The 26217-nt window shown below is 42.0% G+C and overlaps 1 protein-coding gene across 8 annotated transcripts in view; it reads right to left on the bottom strand.

Annotated features, from left to right (window-relative positions):
- Window positions 1-26217, bottom strand: part of WDR33 (WD repeat domain 33) — a 109897-nt gene continuing 83680 nt past the window's right edge. Inside the window, exons 8-22 of one of the 8 annotated variants that reach the window (XM_006061555.3) lie at window positions 19714-19840; window positions 18415-18569; window positions 18248-18326; window positions 17716-17826; window positions 17251-17345; window positions 16954-17040; window positions 16583-16722; window positions 15759-15911; window positions 14039-15127; window positions 11181-11289; window positions 7867-8305; window positions 3671-3834; window positions 3470-3562; window positions 2378-2593; window positions 1-641 (exon numbers count right to left, since the gene is read on the bottom strand). In XM_006061555.3, coding sequence (XP_006061617.1) covers window positions 412-641; window positions 2378-2593; window positions 3470-3562; window positions 3671-3834; window positions 7867-8305; window positions 11181-11289; window positions 14039-15127; window positions 15759-15911; window positions 16583-16722; window positions 16954-17040; window positions 17251-17345; window positions 17716-17826; window positions 18248-18326; window positions 18415-18569; window positions 19714-19840 — 3287 coding nt within the window. In that variant the 3' untranslated portion in view covers window positions 1-411. Of the gene's footprint in view, window positions 642-2377; window positions 2594-3469; window positions 3563-3670; window positions 3835-7866; window positions 8306-9783; window positions 9893-10048; window positions 11015-11180; window positions 11290-12350; window positions 12474-14038; window positions 15128-15758; window positions 15912-16582; window positions 16723-16953; window positions 17041-17250; window positions 17346-17715; window positions 17827-18247; window positions 18327-18414; window positions 18570-19713; window positions 19841-26217 lie in introns of those variants that run through there. The other 7 variants (XM_025273005.2, XM_006061556.3, XR_006546449.1 and 4 more) reach the window with 7 other exon arrangements.

The raw sequence follows: 26217 nt of genomic DNA, 5'->3' as shown, positions 1-26217 counted from the left end.
TTTTCTGTTAATTCTTGCGTAAATCACATTCTGTATTCATACAAAAACAACTTAATGTTTTTTCTCTGACAACTGTACATATAGAAACAAATTTTCGATTGGACATGAACTTAAATTTGTGGAGGTGCTCCATGTCTAGTGACACTTAAAAAAAAAAGATTCCAGCTTTTATCTTCACAAACCCATGTGGGATTTCGGGCAGTGAGGGTGGACAGGACAAAACAAGGCCAGCTACTCTGGGTCGCCAGCAGCAGTCTCTCCATCTTGAAGACCTCGGTAGGGGCTCCTGGGATTCAGCTGCCCAGAGAGGTCAGGGCCACACGGTGCAGGTCTCCTTTTCTTTCTCTTGGAAAGTCCACAGAAGCTCTTAAATACTGTCCAGAGAGGCCTAGGGGGTTTGAGCCCCAACTTCTACCGACCCCTCCCACCCCCCCTCGAAGCTCCTCGCCTTGGTGGGCCAGAGTTCATGTTACTCCCTCTACCCCAGTTACTGCCACTCCGGCCCCCTCTAGAAGGGGTACCACTGCCTGGAGGGCCCCCAAAAGGTTCATCTCTGTGGTATCCATCATGGTGGTCTCCATCCAAGGAGCTGGAACGTCCGGACTTAGGCACTCTCTGAGAAGGTCCTGGGCCCCCTCGGCCTGAAATGAAACAGTGGTTTTACATGTGACTTTTATTTCAACTTTTTAGTAACTCCTGGTACAAACATCTACTCTACAAAGACAGTGCAACATTTCTGGTTTTGTTTGTTTTTTAAACAGAGTTCTGAGAACATTAACACGGTACTCAGAGCAGTAGAAGTTGTGCCTCTACTTTTCCTTTTCTCATCCCCGTCCTGGCCTGTGGCTATGCCCCTCAGCATCAGCTAGACAGTGTTCCCCAAGGCTGTGATGGAGCCGCTGGGGAGCCAAGAGATACACAAAGAGCCCCATGCTGGACTGTGCCTACAGCCTATGAGAAATGTATCTTCACCTTCCTATGCCACCATGGCTGTTCTGGGGGAAGGTTTGAAAAGCACTGACAATATCAGAAGCAAGTAAGAAATACAAACTGCTGATGATGTTAATTACAAGTGCTCTACAGAACAAGTATTTACTATGATTATCCTACAACTATATGGCACTTTTGATTTCTTGTTAAAATACAAAAAGAAAAACACTAGCTTTTAGTGCTTCTCCCAGGGATAGCTTTAGTTGTCCCAGGATTAGACATACAAACCTCTAGGTATCATTAAAATTCTGACTTTTAAAATTTTTTTCCTGAGATGACAGCATTTAGTCACATCTCCCATCGTGCACTATCAGAAAACTATTGCCAACTTTGTCTTAAATTTTTGAATGGAATCTGAATCCAGCTAAGACGAGGTGAGGAAAGATAGCCAAAAGAATTCTGGCTTCTTTTCTTACAAAGCTCAGCCTAGGCCCCCTCATGGTACCCTGGCAGAGAAGCTGTCAGTTAGGGTATCACTTCCACACTAGCCATGTGGCCGCAGCCTGGGACCTACAAAGTGCATCCTGAGTGCCCAGCCAGCAGCAAAATGTGCATGTGGGTGGGCACTGGTGACGCGAAGTTATTTCTGAGAGCTTTGCACTTAGAAGAACCAAACTACCAAGAATGAAAGGCAGAACTCTGTAAAGAAGGGATTCAACAGGAGGCAGGTGAACTGGAGTGGAGCCAGGCTGCGGCACAGGGGCACTCTTTCCAGCAGCCTCCAAGGCACACTCCTTGTCTATCAGCCCAGCCTCCCCTGAGCCCACAGCTGTAGTTAGCCTTCAATAGCTACCACTCCTGCTCAAAGTCAGTGCTGCCTCTATAAAATAAAGATCCAGAGTTTCAAGTGGCAGAAATAATCCACTGCCCCCATGAAAAGAAAACCACTTCCAGACCATGTTCCCCAAAGTCTTTGTGACTCTGGCCACAAGCAGAGCTCCTTCTAAAAACAAAGGCACAGAACCTGAGAGAAGATAATCCTCCCTGCTCCTGACAACGGCCTGAGGGCTCAGAGCAGTCATTACCAGAGCACATCTGCCCATCAGAGCAAGAGTCTCACAGATCAGCAGAGAAAGTACTGGGACGGTCTGAAAAAGAGCTCGAGTGTAAAATGTGAACAAACCAGGCACTGCCGGAGGCAAGTGAAGGAGACCTGTGCAGAGACTGAGCTTGCAGTCACCCACTGGCTGCACCACAATTGGGAACACGTACCTCTGCAGTCTAAGCCCTGGAGGGTAAAGGACCCCTAGCACCCCAGTGGGGGGTGCCCCAGTAGGGACAGACAGAACAGGCATACACTGGGATGGGGCTTCCAGTAACCCTGAAGCCTTCTTGGCAGGGCTGTAGCACCCACAGCTCCCAAGCTGTAATCACCAGCCTCACTTACCTTTGCCTCCTCGATCCTCAGAAGGACCTCCTGGGGCATCCATTTCTCTGTGCTCAGAGGTTCCTGGCCCATCATGCCAGGGGCGCTTTCGGGGTGGTAAAGATGCCATGTCCATGCCTTGGAGAGAAGAGGACCGTTCTCTGCTAGCTGGGGAATGACCGTCGTGAGGGGGATGATCAGGGCGGGGAGCATCACGGAAATGTTCATGTCCTGGCCCTAAAATAGGAAGCACAGATCCACAAGGCTAAGAATCTGACAATCTCATTATATTTAAGTACGTTCAGGCATGCTCAACTGCTCGGTCATGTCCAATTCTTTGCGACCCCATGGACTAGCCCGTCAGGCTCCTCTGTCCATGGGATTCTCCAGGCAAGAATACTGGAGTGGGTAGACATAACCTTCTCCAGGGAATCTGCCTGACCCAGGGATCGACCCAGATCGCCTGAACTGCAGGTGGATTCTTTACCGCTGAGCCACTGGGGCACCCCATATTAAAGTACAATGTGATCAAAAGAAGACAGAAATTACACAGTTAAGCAGCAACTTGAAAACAAATATTCATTCACGCAAGAAACATTTCCTAAATACCCACCGTAGGCCAGTGACATCATAGTACACAGAAAGGTCAAGATTAGGAATCAACACACCCCCTAAAATAAGAGGAGTTGGGAAGGTCCACAAAAGTGATTCTCAGATTTTTTAGTTTCAGAACGTCTTCACACTCTTAAAAATTATTGAAGACCCCAAAGAGATTTAATTTATCAGAGTTCTAACAACATCTGCCATGTTAGAAATTAAGACTGAGAAAACTTTAGTTCATTTAACTATATTTTCCAAAAACAAAACTGTTTAGTGAAAAGAGTGGCATTTTGACAAATCTCTTTAATATCTGGCTTAGCAGGAGAAAGTCCCCACCTGCTCCTGCATTCAGTTCACACTGTGGGTTGAAGATATGAAGACAACCCAGCTTCCCAGGGAGAGGTGAGCTGCTGAAGAGAGAATGCAGTGGACCCCTGGGAGAGTCCTCAGACCACACTCTTGAGAACTGTCAGTCAGAGGAACCCTAAGGCACAAGCAGCTCTACTGCCCTACCTGGCTCTCTATTTCCATCCCAGGAGTCTGGTTTCCGTCCTCCTTCAAAGCGAGGGAACTCATCAGGAGTGGGAAGCAAGCCCTTCCTTCCTCCTACACAATGAAACAAAACACCACCACAGTCACAGACTATTCCAGGCGTGCTCACAACCACCCAACTCTTCATCCCTGTCCTTACCAGACCCATGGTTCTCAGCTCACCTCGGGGGGTACCCCGACCTCGACCTCTGAGATCTCTTCCTCGGGCTGTTTCGTCAGAAGCATCAAAATTCTCCTCTGGTCCAAAGTCTTCGGGCCCAGGAAAGCCATCTCTTCCTCTGGGGGGAGCACGGCCCTCATGTCTTGGGGGTGCTCCTCTTCTGAAGCTGTTAGGGAAAATCAACAGGATATCCATCTAATGGAATACCTTGTAGGTCCAAGTTCATGTTTCAAAAAAGCCTAAATATGTGAGGAAATATGATACAATGTTGAATGGGGGAAAAACAAAACAAAATTACGTATTTTTTAAAGTACCCATTTTATAATATGGCAGGTAAATACGGGCAAGAGGGCAATGTACTAGAATGTGGGGTTATTTTAATTTTCTTTTAGGCTTTTAGGAATAATAGCAGTGAGCATTTTTAAAGTGTTTATCTCATGCCAAGTGCTTTACAGTGTATTATTTCATTTGCTTTATCCTCACAACCACCTTATGAAAGTGACTCTATTCTACCTATGAGTATTTATTTTACACAGGACTCAGAGAAGTCAAGTCACACATGGTTAAGTGCTGGGATTTAAATTCAGCCAGTTTTGACATTCAGTGCAGGCTCTTTACCTCTGCCTCCCAAATATTTTTCATTTTACCTTTCACATTTTTATATATAAACATGACTTACATAATCAGAAAAAAAAAGTGGGGCGGGGGGGACAGAGATCACTAGAGATCATGCGTACTCACTGTACTTGACTTGTCTGGGGGCATCTGTTCTGCCATCTGCCCTGGCCCACCTCTATACTCAGGGGCAGGCCTAGGGGCCGTAACCTGCACCAGTGGCCCCAGCCACACCTGACTGATGGACAGGAAGGCATCTGGTTTGTGGGTAGCTCACCACCGCCAAGCTGACCATCTCATGCCTGGGCTAGTGGACCATTTCACCAGCTCTGAAGAATTCTGGAACTGGGAAACTAAGCGGGCCAGGAGTGCTGCTGAAGCAGGACCATTAATGAGGGTGCCCGAGCTGCAGCAGAAGCTTGTGAGGAAGCAGGAAGAGGGGCCTGCCAGTAGGAAAGGTGCGTGAGCAACCACGAGAGGCCACGGAAACTGGAGAAAGGATCAGAGAGGGGCAAGGGCTTAGGGCCCACCAGGCCTTCTGCTTTCTCCCGAGTTTCCATTCGTTTATCTTATACTCCAACAATTTGAAAAATTTCATACAGAACAGCAAATGCCCAGACATTCTTCACCACAATTCATTAATCGGTTAAGATTCTGCCACACAAACCTTGTCTTTTCACTATCTATTTACTAATTCACTTTCTAAGCCTTTTCAAAACCAGCTGTGACATAATGCTTTACCTCTTCATCCTTCAGTAGATTTCTTCTAAGAATAAGGACTTTCTCCTACATAACAACACTACTATCATTCTAAATAACATGTAATAGTATTTAATACACAATCCAATTTTAATTTCTCTGTCCTCGAAATGTCCTTTACAGGTGTCTTTATAGTTTTCAATCATACACTGTTTTTTTTAGCGGTCCCATCTCTTTGGTCTACTTTAATCTAGAACAGTCTCCGTCTTGTTTTATCTTTTGTGACCCTGACTTTTTAATTTTTATTGGAATAGACCTTGACATTTTTGAAGGGTCCATACAGGGGTTTTACATAACATTCCACAATTTGAATTCTGATTTTCTCATGATTAGATTCAGGTAAAACGTTTCTGGTAAAACTTCTTATACCTTCACAGTGATGCCAGTCTGTCTCACTGTTTAGGATGTAAAAGTGATATGGCAACCAAATTTCACTATTGTAAAGGTCCGCTTTCTCCTTTGCAATTAAGTAATCTGTGGAGTGATACCTGGGCAGTGTGAAAATATACTGATTCTCCACAATCCTTTTATTTGATGATGGCTTTCCGTATCTGCTGAGGATCCTTCCCTGAATTAATTATGACACTGGTTGCTTAAAATAAGTGATTTTCTAAGTCTGCATCTGTAACTTGCTGTTTTACTGTAAAGAGCTTTCCTTGTTTCACTCCACCATTCCAACTATCTAGATGTGTTCTTAACACCTGTTTTGTAACTTAATGAGCCATGCTCCTGCAAGCCAAGGAGGGGTACTCCAGATGCTGGGAATTAACCACTCAGGGTGAGGGCAGAATTGACAGGGGCGAGAAGTGGAGCTGGAGTGTCAGCAGAGGGCGCTCCTCCCCCGAGGCAGATTCAGGGAGGAGTCCCCACACAGGGCAGGGCTCTTCTCTTGTCCAGGCATCCATTAGACAACTGCTCTGACTACAAAAGGACAGAAGGAATCTAATCTGCCCTAGTTAGAAAATAGTTCCTGTTATGGACTAAATGTTTTTGTCCCTTCCACAAAATTCATATGCTGAAGCTCCATCCCCCAAAGTGACTTTGGAAATGGACCTCTGAGAGCTATTTAGGTTAGATGAGGCTCTGCAGGTGGGGCCCCATGATGGGATATATGCTCTAATAAGAAGAGATACCACAAAGAGCTTGCTCAGTCTCTTTCCATCATGCAAGGACAAGGGGCGACGGTGCCTGTATGCAAGCCAGGAAGAAAAATCTCACCAGAAACCTACACTGCTGGGCCTTGATCTGGGACTTCTAGCCTCCAGGACTGTGAGAAAAATCAATTTCTGTTGTTGAAACCCCTCAGTCCGTATCTGTTAGCTGAGTAGTGTATCTGCTAACGAGCTGACCCCTCTAAAATATATCTCCCTCTGTAACAGATTCATGTATTTAACAGTCACTGGGCACCCACAGGGCATCACCACTACTGCGCTAGGCTCTGAGGACCTCCCTTCAGGAATGTGCCACGCTTCTGAGAGATACAAGTGATACACAGATAAATATATCACTTCATGTCAAGGACTGCTAAGTGCTCTGAGAAACATAAAGCAGAGGAAAGGGACAGGAGGAAAGATCCAAGTGCAGTGAGCCACAAACACCTAGGAGACTGTATTCCTGGCGAAGGAAAAAGCAAGCACAACATGAGCAGGATGCGCCTGGCATGTCAGAAGAGGAGTACAAACTGTGAACAGCACAGTGTCTAGGTGTGGGTCTGTCACTGACAGATGAAATAAAACACAAACAGAGTAAAATCTAAAACTGTGCACAGACAGAGATTCAAGAAATCAATGAACGTTATGTTGGTGCCAAAGCCACTGGAAATGGGGCTCCTGCAGACATAAAAAGCCACTTCAAAGAGTGAATTCTTGGATATCATTTAGTGAGCTCTTAAATCTTTTTATTAAAAACCCTCCTCCAAGAGCTGCTTCCCTTGACCCCTCCATTTCACCCTCCCTGGACGTGTTATCAGCCACTCTTTTCTAACATACCCATGAGAACGCAGATCATCAACCTTTACCTCAATTACCTACTAGCAACAATCATAGTGTGATGAGAAAAGACTTGGGAGAGATGACTGTGGCAGGAAGACAGGGGTGCTGCGCAGCAGAGCACGGCTCTGCCAACTGGATGGCCAGACCGGGAGCTGCTCTTACACGTACCATCCGTGGGACCTCCCAAAGTCAAGCAACTGCTCTCTCAGTGGCATCCCTCACCTGTACAGGCTGACAGTAACACCTAAACTCACAACTCACTGCAACAACTGAATGAAGGAACATCTGGCACACAGCAAATAATTATTATCATTGATTATTTTGAGTCTCACTTGAGATTTCACTAATTCTTTTTACTCCCTACTTCCTCTATTCCTTTTTTTACCCCAAACAAGTCAAGTGTCCAAGCCTGACCTCAGCCTATTTGAACAGCAAGATTATTCTTCAGCTTGATTGGGTTTTGTTAAGATCTTTAAGCAATTACACAAAAACTATCTACTCAATAATTCCTTTATTCTCTGTCTAGATGTCTCATATTTCATCATTCTAACCAAGAGAACCTGGAGATTTCTATTCAAATCCAAGTAACTTTATAGTACACAGGCCCACCCATCTGTTTAAAAGGACCAAGAAATAAGCAAAAAGATTTCTAAACTGCAGAGATAATAAAGAACCACATAGATGTTAAAAGGCATATTATATTAGGTCTAAACACAAAACCTAGAGAGGGGAGGGCACTCTCCCCCCAGTGAAGGAGGAAAGAGATCCATGTGGACAGAACAGATGGGAAGCTCCAGGGAGGAGGACATGGACCCATACAGTGTCTGGCCCACCTTTCTTCTCTGCGCCCTCGGAACCGCGGGTCCTCAGGGTCCCGGGGGAAGCGGTCGTCTCCAGGTCTGCGGCCTTCCCACGCCCCTGGGGGGCCCCGGGCTGCACCCCGGGCATCCCCCTCACTGAACTCCCTGTGGTCAGGGGGGAACGGAGGCCCAGGGCCCCCACGCCTCCACTTCTCTTCTTGTGGTAAAGGGCCTCCTCGCCCCTCAAATTCTCGTAACCGGTGGCCAAAGCGCTTGTCGGGGTGGAAGTCGTCTGGTCTGCTGAAGTCATCAGGGAATTCGGGGTGAGGGCCGCGCCTATCAGGGGGACCCCTGCAGTCCTGGCTGCCCCGGAAAGGCCCCCTCTCGGGACCGTGCTCAGGGCCGCTGCTCTGCTCGTGCCGCCTCTCTGACATTGGGCCCATGTGATGGTTTGGAGGGCCGCGCGAGTCACCTAAAGGAAACAAAACTGATGTTTACCTTGTCTTCCAGGAGTCCTGTCAACACAGGTCTGATTTTCAGCATCTTAAAATTTCAGAATGCAGTCTTTTATTGAGAGTGTTTTCCCTCCTTTGTTCCCAGTGTACTTAGGAGACAAATGTCTCTAAGGCATCATATAATGAAAAGAACAAGGGTTTGGGGATACAGATTTCAACTTCATCAATTCACTGGCTAAGCAACTCAACAGCTGCAGTGAAGGCTCATTTAGAACACAAGAACATCACAGGTATAAGGATAAGCCTCCCTTCCTGCCCTCATTCCTTCAGAGTGTTGCTGGGCCCACTGCTCCACACCCAGGGAACTCATGCTGAAGGTTGGCCAGGAAGCCAAGTAGACAATTCACCTCTGTACTCGTAACAGCCTGCAAAGCCCACCACAGGGCCACTGGGCCCACACTGCCCTGAGGTCTTTCCTTTAACTCCTAGTCCATCTAACTTGATTTGTTAGCTGATGCTTTGATTCTTAACAAAATCCTCTGTAGCGTACGTGGAAGCATGGGCCTCTCTAATAACTGCTGGGTGCCCTGCTGTACTTCAGTTTCAGGGTTTATATAAACACTTTTTCTGGATTCTTCATCACAGTATCATCACCATTCTTCACAGTGTTTGGAAATTAAAGATTTTTTTTAATAAATATTTTAACATATGCTGTATAGTTACTGAATAAAAATGGAAAGAGACCAATTACACTTAGTTTATCTCCTAACTGTAAAGGGGTTTGTTTTCCTGGCTCCTGAATGATGACTGCAGCCATTGTAAATGTGCATCTCTTTTCTGTCAACATACAATTTAAATCAAATATTTTTTAAGGTGCGTAGCTAAAGGGACACTCTTGCTTCTAACTTCTAAAAATGTCATCCCTGCACTTTCCCAGCTCATGACTTTTACTGTTTTTTCCCAGCAATAAAGACAAACTTCCTTTCCTTACATCACAGTCATAATCCTTACCCTCCCAACACCTTCCTCTTTCATTTTTACTCATTTCTCTTAGCCATTTCAATTCCTCTTCATCATTCAACATGGGTAAAAAACTTGGAAATCTCAGTAGAAAAACACACCATGAGAAGTGTTTTCCTTCTAAAAACATCATTAGACAAGTCTCTTCTCTCTAGCTTTTTCCATCCCCTCTGCCTACTTTCCTTCCATTAAGCCAGTCCTCCCATGCTGAGGAAAGTGTCTTCTAAGCTGCCGTTTTGTTCAAATACCCCAAGGCTCATTTCCTCCTGGTAAACAGCCCCTCACTTCCCAGTGTGATCCTGCAGCTAATGGCTCATTCTCTGACTTCACGTAGAGTGGTGTGACCTCAGACACTGCAGACCTTTGACCTGAGGAAGCTGAACACATCCCATTTGGACTTACCCATGAATAACAATCCTCCCATTACCTCTACCTGCTTAAAAGTACCCTGGCTCCTCCAAGGAAAGAAACCCACCACTACAAATTAGAAGGGATGTGGCCGCCGGTGACGGGGCAGCGGCGCTGGTTAATCCAGTAGGGGATGGCAGGGCCACTTTCTCGGCTCCCCCTTCTCCCTTTGGTCCCTGGGAGGAGAAAGAGAGGAGGAAGAGGAGAGGGGTGGGGGTTGGGGGTGAGTGAAGAGAAAAGGGGAAGAGCAAGGAGGAAAGGGAAGTAGGTGGAGACAGACACAGGTAGGGGAGAGGGAGAGAGGCAGGCTCTCAGTTTGCTGATGGCTGTACCTTGTGGGTAACAGACTTCTTTTCTCAGGGTCCCCAAATCCAGAGATTGGCTCTTGATGCTTTCTTTTTCCCTGGTGGTCACCACTTCCACTTGGTAAGACTAGAAGAAACATTCTCCTAATTCTTTTACCTCTCCCTTCCTATTTCTAACAAATCGCATAAATTCACAGCTAAGCTTTAAATTCCCAAAGCCCCAGGGCTGAATATGCTGACAAGGATTTTGCCTAATCTGATCAAATGGGGGCAGAACCTCACAGGTACTACAAGGTGCTGTGGGTTTAGCCAATTACAACTGAAAAGGGGTCTCGTTCTCTGCAGTGATGTCTCCACGATATTCATGATTCTCTGGTGTGTTCCTCCGTGACAAGGCGCACAGAATGTGCAACTCCATCCATCCACGTCCCTCCCAGCCCCACCCTCTAACTGCCTCCAGCTGCTGCCCCTCCCCACTGCACTCCTGCTCTTCCCACACTCCTGGGAGAGCTGAACACCTTGCAAAACAAGGCAGTGGCTCCTGCACGTGCTCCCTGTTGATACTCAGGGTTGATTCTTAACGTCCACAGAGCCTACACTGACAATTTTTAACTCTGCTGTTCACAGTATCCACGACCTGGGGCACAACACACTGGAACACAGCTTTCGTCCTCTCAGAGGTACAGAACAATGCCACCAGGAAACACTGCATGACTCAACTTGAGGGGAAGGAGGGGTAATACTAGAAACACTGCTAAAACGTCTGAATTCCTTATCCCATCAAAAATGCAGACCGAAACAGTTCAGTTTTCTGGCATGGTAAAAAGATACACTTGCATTGGATTAACACAGGAACCACTCCCATTCCCAGGAGGACAAGGCTGGCTTGCAGCACAGGCCCTGCTCTCCTGGTGGCTGTCCAAGTGGTTTCATCTCCCACCTCTGGTAGTGAGTTGTGCCCTCTGCGCAGCATTCAGGCTAACCAAAGCAAATCTATGAAGACAACATAAGGCAAAGCTATGACCGAATTGACTATGCTCTTATTTTTCCTAGAGGTTCAAATGATCACATTCTATCAATTACTTACCAGTAAAACTATTGAAAAATGTACCCAAAGGAGGTAGAATACAATCTCTTATTCAGCCAAGCAGATATTTACCTTTGTTAGGGCCAGGTCCTTGTCCAGGGTTAAGAGGGGGGATGCGACCTTGTGCTCCCTGCTGCCCTAGTCCTGGTATCAGGGGTGGGGGGCCTGCATTCTGTCCTTCCTGAAAAGATGTGTTTAAAGCGGGGGTGTGAAATCAAAGGCTTATGCTTCATGAACAGCAATTTTATCATAATGTGACAAGATAAAAACACTACGTTGCCGCAAATCTTCCAGCAATACATAAACAGCTAGCAGAACTGTCCTTATATCAGGGGAAAGAAGATACTTCTCTGACCATAATAAAAGGAAACATATATTTCAAACCTGCTGATAGGTTTATTTAAAGCTAGATCTTCAGTTGTAATTCCAAGCCAAAACCTCAATGGAAAGTCAGAAATCATAACATAAAAACAACACTGCACAAAGATGGAATTTCTGGCAAAAGTAAAGACCTGGAGACCTTCCAGGACAGGTAAACTCTGCTCTTGCATCCATGATCCCTTTCCAGCTACAGAAAATAATTCATCCTCTCAAAAGGTTATGACTAGGTTTAAAAGATCGGGGGCAGGAGCATAGGAAAGGGCCCCCTGCTGAGCAAGGCGCTCCCTCACTGCTCTCTTTCACTGCCTTCTCTCTACTGGCTAACTCCCCTGAGCCCAGCACCCACTGCTCGCTAGCAGGGCTCCTGGGTTCTCACAGCTTCTGTCTGACATGTCCTTGCTGCTCTGATCCTCATAACCTCCTTGCTCTGCAGCCCCAGAGCTCAACCTTAGCTTGTTCCTAGTCCTAATATTCTGTATTTTTACCTAGCCATTTCTAAATTCTGATTCCCCACACTGTCCAGTGATCTTGGATCTGGACTCTTGACAAACAAATAATCAAATATACATCTAGTTATTCCTTCATATAAAAAATGCATTAGTGACTGAACCTACCATCAACAGCAAAACTGCTTTCACATTCCAAACTAGCTACAAGAGCCGCCTTGGCAGGACTCACTCACAGCTCCGCAGTTAAACACTGCCACCATGGACTCAGTACCAGCAATGGCCACACTCCTTTGTGTCCTGTGCCTTTTACTGGAGGGCAGCTCTTTTCAACATCTTTCATGTTATCACCTTAACACTTGAAAGCAATTCCATTAAATTTAACCAATTATAATGATTGGCTTAAATAACTGACCTGATCAAGGTGAAGAAAGTCAGATATCAGCATAAGAAATATAAGCAAAGCTTTTCATCAGACAACTTCTGAGGTGTGAAATGCCCTCTAATGTATTAATCCTCCATTTTCACTCCAGTATTTCTACAGGTAAATTAAATTTTAGAGCCATTTTGCTTTTCATGTCTAAAATCTTCTACTATATGATACAATAAAAACATTAAATTGTTCCCACAGACCTGTCCTCTGGAATCTGACACGTTTATATAATTTCAGTCGCAAAGTGATAGCTAAAGTTCATCGTATTTTTAGCCTACAAAATGAAAGCTGTTCATTCACTAACATAAGGTTAGGTAGGTAAATATTATAAATATTTATAATATAAATATAATATAGAAACTCTGGGAGTTGGTGATGGACGGGGAGGCTTGGTGTGCTGCAGTCCATGGGGTCGTAAAGAGTACACACGACTGAGCAACTGAACTGAACTGAATATAAAAAACACACACAAATATTCACTGTATTAATAAAATATAAAATATTTTTAAGTTTTAGGACAGTTCTGGATGGTAAACTTAGATTTATTAAACATCCTAAGTTCTGAAATGTGCCCAATAAATTCTGGAAATAGATTCAAATGCCATCAAATTCTTCATTGCTATGCCATTTTAAACTTCTGGAAGATGTGCTGAAGAGGATCATAATCTAGTTATTTTAATTCGGTGAATCCACTGGTCACCTTCACATTACAGACACTCAGAGGTGGTGTATGTTCTACACACAGCATCCACAACAGGCCCTCTTCGGCGGGAATCAAGTGCTTTTCAAAAGGTGAAGACCCAGGGAATCAACAGTGGTTCATTCACTCACTTTGGTCCATGACTGACTTCAAGGACACAAACAAAGTTGTTCTTACCCAAATAATTCTTTCAGACTATGAAATTCAGTAAAACATAAAAACCCACAGAGCCAAACAGTACCCATGCATTCTTCTGTAATTCGGCCCAAGAAAACTGAACTTCCACTACCTCTCAAGCACAGCTCAGCAGATGGGTTTAAAAAAACTTGGCTGACAATAACAGAATTCTCTAAAGAGGGCCAAGAAAATTTCTGCAAAAATACTTCCTCTTGAAAATATTCTTATACGTGAACTAAAAACAATTTGAATCGAGTTTCATCCAAAGGGTCACCATTTGAAAACATGCAATTCTGAACTCATATCTCTAAAAGTATTCAATGAAATGAAAATAGTGAGAACATAGTCTACAGTATATTCAAGAGTTAAACATCCCAGACTATCTTAAAAGAAGAGCTGGCAGGCAGTGGCTCAGTTGTCTGGAAGCCCATGAAACACCAGCCTATGAAATAGAGAGCCCAGAAAAGGGAGCAGAATAGACCTGGAGCCCCCCATGCTCCCTCCTCAGCACCACAGCTCTTTTAGAGCCCTGAGACAAATATGAACTGTATTCAATCAGGAGTTCATCTTTTCTGGAAGAGGCTGAGAGTAAAGATTCTGCTGCAATATATTTAATGATCTACTTAATTACTCTTCTTTCTTTCTTCAGCCATGATGCTATTCTCAAGCCACTGTCACTACTTGAGATGTCTACACCAGCTGTTCCTTCCTTTCACAGCATTTTGAAGTGCTGCCTCAGTGTGGAGTGTATTTTCCCCAAGTGTAATGTCTACAAGTTGGAAATAAGTAATACCTGGTTGAAGGGGGCCCGGGGCCCATCACCTAGCAGAGCTGTTTTCTGCTGCTGGAATGGTATTGGCCCTTGAGATGGATGTGGCCCTCTTGCCGGGTTCTGCTGTCCCTGAGGTCCAGGGGGCCCTTGCATGCCACCCTGGGGTGGAGGTCCCAAAGAGCCCTGGGGCGGCCCCTGCTGACCTTGTGAGCCTGGAGGCCCCCTCAATTCCTGGGGAGGGCCCAGCATCGATCCTTGGGGTGGAGGGCCCTGCATTCCTCGCATCTCCTGAGGACCTCGCATCTCCTGAGGGCCATGTCCCAGCAGTCCACTTGGAGGATGAGGTCCTCTCATCTCTTGAGGTGGGTGACCCAGCATCATCCCTTGGGGAGCAGGACCCTGGTTCTCTCGGGGGCCTGGAGGACCCTGCATTCCTCTTGGATTCAATCCCATCAGAGGTCCCTGAGACACAGGACCTTGGATCCCTTGAGACCCTGGCCCGCCTTGTATCCCGTGAGGATGGGGAGGTCCTTGCATTCCTCTGGGACCAGGTGGTCCCTGCATACCTTGAGTACCAGGAGGTCCCTGAGGGCCCAAGTGACCCTGGGGACCAGGTGGGCCTTGGGGGCCTATGTGACCTTGTGGGCCAGGTGGGCCCTGAGGACCCATATGACCCTGAGGACCAGCATTACCCTGGGGTCCAGGTGGTCCTTGAGGTCCCAGAGGGCCATGAGGTCCAGGATGCCTTTGTATTCCCTGGGGCCCATGCATGTCCTGAGGCCTTGGCAACCCCTGGGGCGGTCCCTGGGGCCCTTGTGGTCCCATGAATCCTTGCGGCCCCCCACCTCCCTGATGCAGTGGAGGGCCTTGTGGTCCCATTTGTCCCTGTGGTCCAGGGGGTCTAAACTGTCCCTGTGGACCTGGAGGCCCCATTTGAGCCATGTTCATTGACAGCTGCTGAGATGGATGAGGCTGTTGAAAACCTTGAGGAATCTGAGACATTGGACCTTGTCCTGGAAAGGGCTGGGGTCCCAGGAGAGGGGTGCCAGATGAAGGAGGAGGCTGAATCTGCTCAGCCTGTTTCTGTGCAAGTCTTTCAATTTTAAGTTGCTAGAAAGAAAGAGAGAAAAGGCATGCTAATAAATATGACATTATTACTATCACTTATTTTGTTTGGGGAATCTCAAAACAAACATAAGACATTATTGATTGACCTCTTAATGCCCCAACAATAGCTAGAATCCATATGATACTCAGATGTTCTGAAGGTACTCAGGCTTCCAGACTCTAAAATGCTTCTTTCCAGGTGCTGGGAAACAGCAGCCAGAACTATTCATATCCATCTTGATCAGGGAAAGCCCAACAATTTACTAGTGTTTTATCATTCTAAGTAGCTGCCAAGGTAGAAAAAATAAGAACAAACCACCTGCTCTAAAGCTAACAGAAAATTCTTTTATCTATGGATAAATATGTGACTCCAAATTAAAACTGTTGGTTTTACCTTGTCTATTAAAAATGTATGTTCAACTGAGGTCTACTCATTGCTTGACTGGTCTGGTTTTAAAAGTCTTAGAAACAGGATTCTGCTAGAAACTAGCTTCCTAATGTAGCAATAAGAAATTATACTGCTCATCTGACCCATGTAAGAGTTCCTTTCCTTCTCCTCAAGGGCAGATCAATAAAAAAACATTAACCACTACTTTCTTAGATCATCTTGAATTCCCTCAAAAGTGTCACGCACCTCCAGAAGTTGTGGGTTAGTATACTGTAATGTGGCCATCTCTTGTTCGATTTCTGCTTGTGTTTTTTTCTTCTCTTCCAATTTAATGTCTTCTTTTCTGTCATTCAATACCTCGTTTGGGGCAGGAATTGGAACTTTATTTTGCATCCATGCCTTGAGAATGAAAAGAACATTAAAGTATACCCTAAGTGTGTAAATTATAATGACAGAATGAGAAAACCATTCTATAATATCACCAGCTCATTCCAACCTGGTGAATACAAGTTCGTGCAGCTGCTGAATTATCTTTATTTCTAACTCTAATTCTCTAATTCTTAGTGACACAGGAATAGAGTTAGGCAAAGCACATTACTAGGTAGAAACTGCCAAGTTGAAAAAGCTGCAAGATTTCACATGCTATTAAGATGCAAAGCCTGCCTGCCTCTTCAAAAGGGCATGTGCAATTTTGCACATTGTGTGAGGGACAAACAAAGTGGAAGACAGAAAAAATATGTTGAAGAGTGTCAACATACTCTTTCCACTCCAAGTCTCTTTTCTTCTTCCAATAGCTTGGATAATAACAAGGAGGTGAGAATAAAAGAATATCCAGAGAAGATTCATGACAAACTCAGCACTAACTGCAAAGCAGCAGATGGAGACTACGTCTAATAATGCCTGAAATATGTGAAGAAAGCTCCAGAAAGTCTATAGTACAGACAGACGTACCTTCAACAGATGAGATAATACAAGGGAGACCTATCCTTGCACCTCAGCGAGACTCACCAGTTCCCCAGCGCATGAGGAGGGCATGGGGAGGGGATGAGGGTGCCCTTGGAGTTGCTCACCTGCTGGAACTGAGCAGGGATAGGTTTTGCATACGGAACCTTCTTCTGAGGCACTTTTTTCTGATCCTTCTGCATTACCTCCTCCATTCCCCAATCTAAACCTGGAATTGTCATTTCAATTTCATTTGATTCATCTTTCCCTGCAACCAAGAAGAGAAGCGGTTAGCCAAGGAAATGAAAGAAAACGGCCACCTCACCAGTGAATGTATTTCTGAAAGAACAAATTCTAAATATTATACAGCTTATATCACTTTTATCAATGTTTCTCAACATACATCATTTTGACATTTTCAAAATAACTTACTATCACAATTATAGGAAATAGGTAAAATTACAGAAAAAGTTAAATTTATAGGTACAACTTCTCTTACCCATCTGTTCTTGTTCCATAGCTAATTTTAGTTGTTCTGGTATTCCCATCCCTGGAATTACTGCCAGACTATTAGGTTCAAGGTCATCTATAAATAGGAATATAGATATAGCCATTGTCAATAGAGATTTCATAAATGTAGTGGGCCAATAAAATTAACACTTGATAAAAATTGTTAGAGATTCATAAATCAATAAACTATAAAACTAAAATTCATTTTACATAATCTTCTAAATACTTAACACTTTTATTACAGAATATCATATTTCAAAGAAGAATAAACATGCAAGAACCTCACCATATTCCACTCCATCTTCAGACATTCCAGGTAATAGGTTGAGGTTGTATCGATCTCGCATTTTATCACCTGGTCGGTTTCGGGTCCAAAATTTGCTGTCAAAATAAAAGTATTTGGAGGGAGGAGGAGAGAAGCAGAGTTTCAGTGTATCTCTGGGCACTTAACAGTAGTACTAAGCAGTCCTCTGGCAAAAACAACAAAGTTTTAAAATGCCCTATTCTAAAAATTTTTAATGTAGAGAGATTTTTTTCAAATTAGAAGGTAAAACAAAATTCAAATAACAAAGTCATATTCAATACTCAATCTCCTTGTAATATGTGTATTTATAAACCACTGTGAACATGTCCTTAAAAGTAAGTTAGAAAATAAATAAATACATTCATCTATGAATGGACTAAATATGCATTTATCTCCAGCTGCTCCATAAACACAGCAATTCCTTGTGACTTTTGACATAAAGCTTACCTAGTATGGTCATTTGAGCCTGAGCAGAGAATATGTCCAAGGGGATGCCAAGCCAGACTCCAGATCATTCCTTCATGGGCCATCTCCATTCCACCCACTTCTTTCTCTACTCTGTAACGGCACCACAGAAAGCAGTCTTTTTCACAAAAGTTACTCAGCTTCTCCTCTGCCAAAGAAGGTACTTTCTTTTAGCGTAATACAAAGCTACCAAACTTGGTAACTTTGAATCTGGTCAATTCCACATGTTTCCGAGGTACCAAGTTGTGATCAGTAACATTTTTCCAAAGAGCACTTCAGAGGGGAAATGCCTTAGAAATTACCTTATCACAGGAAACAAGGAAGTTGGTCTTCCTCTCCCTTTATGACTTCCATAGCCAAAAAGAGAGGTGCTATGTTTTCTATTCCAAACTGGGTTTACAGATACAGGACATATGAACACTCAGAGAAAAATACAACACACTATCATTTTTTTCACTTTCGGGTGTGGTCTTCATACAATTTACAACTTCTTTATGTAGTGAGTGCCACATACCCAACATGCCAAAATAACAAAGAGCCATCAGACCCTCCACTGGCAAAAAGTCCTTCATGAACAGGATGCCAGGCCACAGCTGTAAACAAAAACAAAGAGAAAAACAAAATTATTAGGATGTCAGAATTCTACAGTGATAGAATGAGAAGCATATCACAGCCACTGACCTGTAGCTTCTTTCTTATGACCTCGGAAGACTTGAAGCTCTTCTTTCAGATTTCGGATGTCGAAAAGTTTACAGAGGTGGTCACGTGATGCTGTGAGTAGCCAGTTGCCATTGAGATTTAATTTCACTTCCATTACTGTGTTTTTATGGGCATGACTAGAAACAAAGTACCAAGAAAATAATCCTTGGTCAGAATTCAAAACAAGTGTAAATCAATGGTCATTTTCTTGAAAAGCACACGGTAGTCAAGATGGAAGAAGTTTGGCCTAGAAGTAATAACTCATGTAACATTACACGACTACAGTTAAAATATACATGAAAGAAAAAGGTCAAAGACAGAAATAATGTCCATTATCTAAGCAGTTTTTACTGACCAATTTAAAACAGCAGCAGAACTTCAACTGGGTAGAAAATTTTATCTGTGAAGCAGATAAATTGAACTCACTTGAACACATAAATTAATATACAATAAAGCTCGTTAAGTTTTAGAAATTCAATAACCTGCTCTTATTAAGTCAAACGTTAAAAAAGAACTTGAGACAGTTTGAGGGTTAATTTGAACTAAAGACTGCAACTGCTGAGGCCAGGACAATACACGTCTCCTAGGAGCACCGTTAACAACGTGTTCTATTTGCTCGTGGCCACTGGAGCTGTGCAACACAGCAGCCTTGCTGCCAACCAGCTCACTCTGGACATGGCTCGGTTCTCAATTAGAGGGACTAGGAAACAGCTGCTTAGTTGGAAAAAAAAAAAATCAACAACAATCAATCAATATTAAATGAACTGTGAATGTTCACAGATGAGTCAAAGAGAAAATTTTACGATGTGGCTGCATTGTAACTAAACACCTCAGAAAAAAAAAAAAACTGATTTAAAAACAGAGGGAAAACTTCTCTGTTTCCCTCTGTTTTTTCCCTCCCTACCTCTGAAGAGCTGTAGGGAGAAGGAGAAAGGGGGCTGTCTCACACGTGGCACACATATCAACTCTATACAGTGCCAAGTGTATCAGTGTTATGAGTAATCTAGAGTGGTAGTAATAACCACCTCCTCCCTACCCCTCACCCCCACGATACCCAAATTAAATTTACATGTATGTGGGAGAACAAACATCAAGCCTGACTTGATGAGGAATTCAGAGAGAAATCACATTTAATAAATAAAAGGCCTATAGATAAGAATCCATCTACTGTCTACACTACTTTTTCAGGAACACATGAGAGGAAAGAAGGCTAAGAGTTAACAATTCAGTCAGCTATGCTCCCCTTTTTTTAAGGATCAAAGTGGGGTTCCTATCACTTACAGTGTTGCAAGACTCTGCCCAGTCTTGGGATCCCAGAACTTGATTGGCTGTTGACTATCTTTACTTCCTGAAACAACTAACCCTTTCGTTGGATGCCAGTCTACACACTTCACATCAGCACCGTGCCCTGTCGGAAACAAGTTAAGATAAAAACCTAATCAGCATAGATATTTAAAACAGGACTCCATTCTAATTTAAACCAAAGTAGAGAAATCTATTAAATGTTTTGATCCTAGTGCTCAGTCTTCTTAAACTTTAAAATGCAACCTGTCCTACGCCACAAGGCACAGGAACCATTTCTCTTCTGGAACTATTCTCACCTACTTGCTGGTAGGCCAGTCAAGACTTTTTGGAAGCTTTACCTCTTAGGCCCCTGTATATAAAGCTTTTCAAACTTTTCATGATCTTCTGTGTATTATCCTAAGTATTAGAAACAACTCTTGTTCACTTTAGCTTTCCTACTTTGCAGCAGTCCCTACAGATCGTAAGTTATAAATCCAGACATGATCACTTTCTAGACGTGACAATAAGAAAAGCATTCCATCTTTCTGATATCATTTCCTGAAATACAGAATGAGAAAAATAATCCCTGTTTCACTCACACTTATGTCAGATGAGATGATAATAAAAGCTAGACAATCAAGTGCTCACTATATGATAGGCAGTGTATGAAGCACTTACAATCATCACCTCTTTAAATCCTCACAAAATCCTGAGGAAAACTGTTCTCTTCAACAAGAACAGGAGCTAGAATCTGAACCCAGTCTCCTGGATTAGGGATAGTAGTTCTCTTAACCACTGTAGTTACTTCACACGCATAATAGACTAAGCTTACTAAAAATCACTGAAGCAAAACTCAGAATTTACAAAACTGAAAATAAAAAAGAGCATGATTTTTGAAAACTTGGTTGCTATACAAAAAGAGCCTCAAGAGTATTTTATACAGCAAATGTACTAAGAAGCAAATGGAGAGAGGTAAACAGCATTTGAAATAGCTCGTTCTCTAACCTGGATCAAATCCAGCTTCTATGAAGTGGGAAGGAGGAAGGATACAGAACAGAAAAATCGGGAAGGAAGGAAGAAGAGATGGTTCTAGAGGCACTGGAGAGAAGGGGAATTCGCACCTCAAATAGGCAAGGACTTAACTACAGACCATCCCTGTGCTAGTAAACACTCACAAGGTACCAACTATCTGGAGAGCAGTTTGGCAATGTGTATGAAAAAGCATGAAAAAAAGAGTATGTCCTACAGCCCAATAACTCCATGCCTCAGAAATGATCATAAGGATATAATGTGTGTCCATAAAATTTGATTTGTAAGGATATTTACTGATATAGTTTATTTTTAAATGCTCTTGAGTAGGAAATATACTACAAATTAAATTTCAGTATGGCATATGTGCTCAATGGAATATGATACACCTATTATAAATGATTTTATAGATAACAGCATGATTAAAATGATCATGATACTAAGTTTATTAAAAAAAACAACTGTGTATAGCATTCCTGATGCTATCACTGTAGAAAGCAAACAAATTAATAACATGAGGGACTGTGTGTCCAGCTACATAGAGAAAAAAGGCAAGAAGCCTCGATACCAAGCTGTTACAATATTAAACTGAATAGTAATTTCAAGGTAATTATTTCTCTGTCTTCTGCTTTTATATTTTCTACAATTAATATATATTATTTTGTAACCAACAAACGGAAAGGGGAAAGAGGTTTTGTTGTTCCCTTAATTTTTTTCATTAAGAGCTAAGGATGGAAAAATTGGATAGAAATATAAATCAAGCTCCCAGCCCCTTGTTTGCCTTAAGAACTTTAAATCTTATTAATAATTTTATCCTTACAAGATATGACCAGAGAATTTTAAAACTTTATGGGTCACTATCACCTAAAATTTAATATTGTATAGATATGTATTTTTATCAAATTTGAGTAGAAAGCGCATGAGAAAGTATTTTTTTTAATGTGATGCACTATGCAAAAAAAGTTCATATTCTCAGCAGTCACCTCTACCTCACTTTCTCTGAGACACTTTTACTACATAAAGAAAGTATATCTGTTTAAAAACGTACATGCAAAAACAACACCCCCCCCAAAAAAACACCCTATCAACCCATAAGAAAGGAACAACAAAGTATATTTTAGTTGCTTTACTTTTGTTTTTGGAAGTTTTCTGAAATATTTAAATAGAATTCAAACAAATGAGAAATCCCATTCATCCCTTTTTGTTAAATGAACTTGAAAAGAAAATGAAAGTGAAGTCGCTCAGTCATGTCTGACTCTCTGCAACCCCATGGCCTGTAGCCTACCAGGCTTCTCAGTCCACGGGATTTTCCAGGCAAGAATACTGGAGGAGTGAGTTACCATTTCCTTCTCCAAGAGATCTTCCCAACCCAGGGATTGAACCTGGGTCTCCCACATTGTAGGCAGACGCTTTACCGTCTGAGCCACCATATTCATATATATCACTAATATAAGTCAAATTGGTCTGGACTGATTCTTGAATATTATTTTATTGGTCACTGTCCCTAATAATAAAAATAATAGCAGTAGCAAACACATATACTCCTTATGTGTGGTACTACTCTAAGTAGAGTATGTATACTGAGCCATAATTTTACATCTGATTACAAAGCACAGATAGGCTAACTAACTTGCCCAGAATTATACACTTGATATGTGGCAGAGACGATATATGAATGCAACAAGCTGGCCCCTAAGCCACTGCTCTTGTCGTCTATTCCATACTGCCTTATTACATGTGAAAGGTCAGTTTGCGAGTTACAGAGGAAAACAAAAATATGTACCTTCCTACTGAATATTTGCTTTTCTATGCATCAAGACTCACCAAAGGATGGTATATTTCAGACAGGGTACTGAAATACAAGGGGGACTATGCAAATCTTTTCATTATTTTATCTTTGAAAAACATACATATATTATCTACTTAAAAAAATAAATACAAATAATCTAAGAATATATGTACAAAAAGTATGTGTAGCTTGCTAACCTTTGTGGCTTAAATAGAGAGAGACGCACACACACAGAGGACACACACACGTGCTGAGAATGCAGACCACGTGTCTGAGAGGACACGCAAGAGTGTGGTGACAGTAACTGCCGCAAGCGTAAAGGCTGGGCACGGAGGGAGCACGGGCAAGGGCAGCTCGCTGTGTGTCATCTGGTAACTTTAAAATACTGAAAACAAATGGTCTTCGGAGAAAAAAAGTCAATTAAAAATTTTAATTTACTTAATGGATTGATTACCTTTATGAAATCTTTACAAGTAGCGTAAGTCATTTTCATAATTTTTCATGAAAAAGGAGAAAATAAATAGATTGAGCTGGCATAGAAGGAAACTAATATGCAACTGATTCCTTCCCCAGGAAAAAAAGTTACTGAATTCCCAATGAAGAGACAAAAACTACTTCAAAAGATGAAATTCTACCCTCCCTTGTCAATATCACACATTTAGATCCAGAAGAATCAAACAAGTAGAAATTTATCCTAAGAAAATAATTTTAAAGGATTTTTTAAAACTTAGTTTCAAAACATGGTATTTGAAGCCTTGTTCATAATAGTAAAAAAGTATAAAATAGTTTAGAAGTGGAATGACTAAATCAACTGCGCCACAGTCCCAAAACAGAAGAAACGTACAACTACTGCAATGAAGCTTCTGGGGACAAAGAAAAATGCTCATGAAACAAAGTGGACTTTTAAAAAGCAAACCATACATGCACAAACTATGCATATGCCGTAAGGATGATTATAAAAATGCACATAAACAATTATTATAAAAATGTACATACAGATAAGCGGGAAAGGAAAATTATACTGGAAATTGTGAGAATAAAGTTAAGATTTTTCTATCCACATTTCCTAAAATATTGTGGTTTTAGTCATAAATAACATGGGTAGATACTGTGTGTATGAACTTTCTGATGTGCTTTTAAAATGAGAAAAAAATGCAAGCTACTTTGCTAGGTAATATCTTATCCATCAAACTGGCAAAAATTAATTTTGGTGACACAGTGTTAAGATGGTTGTTTAGTCACTAAGTTGTGTTCGATTCTTTTGCAATCCCATGTACTAGCTCTCCAGGCTCCTCTGTCCATGGCACTTCCCAGGGAAGAATGCTGGAGTGAGTTACCGTCTCCTTCTCCAAGGGATCTTTCTCACTCAGGGGTTGAACCCATGTCTCCTGCACTGGCAGGCGGATTCTGTTAATGAGTTATAGACATTGTATACACAACTGGTTGAAAAGGAAATTAGAACAACTTTCTGGGGGCTTTTGGCCCCATCAAAATGTTTTATGCTTACAGCCTTTAATTCTGTAATCCCTCTGGTAGGAATCTACCATGTTTGCAGCTGTAAAAAGCACACCAAGATTTATATTTAAAGGTATTTATTGGACCTTATTTGAATTCTAAAACTGGAAACAATCTATATCAATAAGGGGCTATTTAGAAAAATTTAGGTACATCAATATAATTGAATACAATACAGCTATGAAAATTGAGGTTGGAACTGAAAGAGGAAACGTTTTGGAGTGATAGACTTTATATCTTGATTATGGTGGTGGTTACAAAAATGAAGCAATTGGAAGGAACTTTTTGGAGGGACAAAAATGTTATATATTTTGATTATCATGCATATATGTTAAAATTCATAGAACTGTACACCTAAACAGGGTAAATGTTACCATACGTAATTTATATCTCAATAAACCTGATTTCTAACATCTTAAGCAGAAAAGCAAGGTGTAATTTAGCTCCATTTGTAAAGAAGAAAACATAGGCTGTTAATAGTTTAGGGAGAAGAAACGGTATGGGTTTAAGAAGCAATTTACTCTTCTATACTGATTGAAATCTCCAACATGTGCTTTTATTACTCTATATAACGGCAACTGCCTCTGGTTTCCTTCTATTCAAAACTCAAGGGACTGACTGACGCCAGTTACCACTTGGGTTTGCCAGTACAGAACTAACCAGTGCCTAGAGTCCCAGGGAGATATACTTTAGAGCCTCGGTGGGAATGCAAGTTTTCATTGAAAGCTTTTGGACTTGGTATGACTGAATTAAGTTCAAAGATATTAGGTTTTGTGACCTAGTATGCCATATATAAAAACTTAACCTTATATAAATTATTATCTCATGGAAAAATGACTTGAGTCCCAAACACATGGCTTATCAATTTCAACCATTATTCCTACAGAATGCCTATAAAATAATTTTTATTATTTCAAAGATACAGAATTTCAGGATAGAATCATTCAAAGTGCTTTGTTATCCACAAACATGGAAATTTCAAGAATGCAGTATTTTTAATGCTAAAGCAATTAATATATATATCCACATGACGACTTTTTATTGGCCTAGTGACCTAGATATTTTAGTAGTAAAAACATCTTGCTAATGGCTCAAGATTTTAGGACTAAAAACTTCTTGACAATGAAAGACCAAGTATTTTTTAAAGCAATATTTAAATGTTTCAGGTTTAAGCTTATAAAAAATACAAAGATAAAACTCTCAACAACACCAAACCTGCTCCAGATACTATGAAGGAACAACGTGTAGACCTGTAGGGGACTGACGGGAGCCTACAGGTAGATTGTAGCCAACACATACAATCATCATTAGGATGGCAGAGCTTTAAGAAGCCAGTGATGCAGGCACATGGTTGCCAAATAAAAACTCTAGGATCCCTGAGAAAGGTAACAAGGATCTCGGTTGTAGTAGCAGTAGTAGTGTTAGTCGCTCAGCCGTATCCAACGTTTTGCAACCACACAGACCACACACGGACAGAGTAGCCTGCCAGGCTTCTCTGTTCAGGAACTCTCCAGGCAGGAATACTGGAGTGGGTAGCCGTTCCTTCCTCCAGGGGATCTTCCTGACCCAGGGATAGAACTCAGGTCTCCCGCATTATAGGCAGATTCTTTCCTCTCTGAGACACCAAGGAAGCTCAGCTTGGCTGTATTTGACAGCAACTAGAAATGGAGGCTGTGCTTGAAGAAAGATTTCAATATTGATACTTGGAGGTACAACTGCCAAATTCTAATATACCCCAGTTGCAACTCATCAAATGAAAAATAAGACTGTCATGATAAATCTACATGTGAGACTCCTTTTGAATGCTTATAAATACTTAAGAATTTAACCTGCACTGTTCAACATAGTAGCTATTAGCCACATGTAGCTATTTAAATGTTTTTATAGATCCCTCAGTCACACTACCAACATCTCAAGTGCTCAACAACCCCATGTGACTAATGACTAGCATATCGGAAGCATAAATATAGAATATTTCCATCACCACAAGAAGTCCTATTGGACAACACTGATTTAGACATTTATTTTTTAAAAAAACTTTCTTCTTAAATCTCCATAATCACATTATTTTTATTTACTATCTCAGTTACAAAATGATAGCAACAACAAAAAATTATCTTCAATCAATACTTGAGCTAGTGAAGACCTGCAAAGTTATAAAGTCTTGT

The sequence above is a fragment of the Bubalus bubalis genome, chromosome 2, assembly GCF_019923935.1.
Source record: "Bubalus bubalis isolate 160015118507 breed Murrah chromosome 2, NDDB_SH_1, whole genome shotgun sequence".
In the NCBI taxonomy this organism is placed as follows: Eukaryota; Metazoa; Chordata; class Mammalia; order Artiodactyla; family Bovidae; genus Bubalus; species Bubalus bubalis.
Note: the sequence above shows the minus strand (reverse complement) of the source record. Positions and strands in the feature narration are given on the sequence as shown.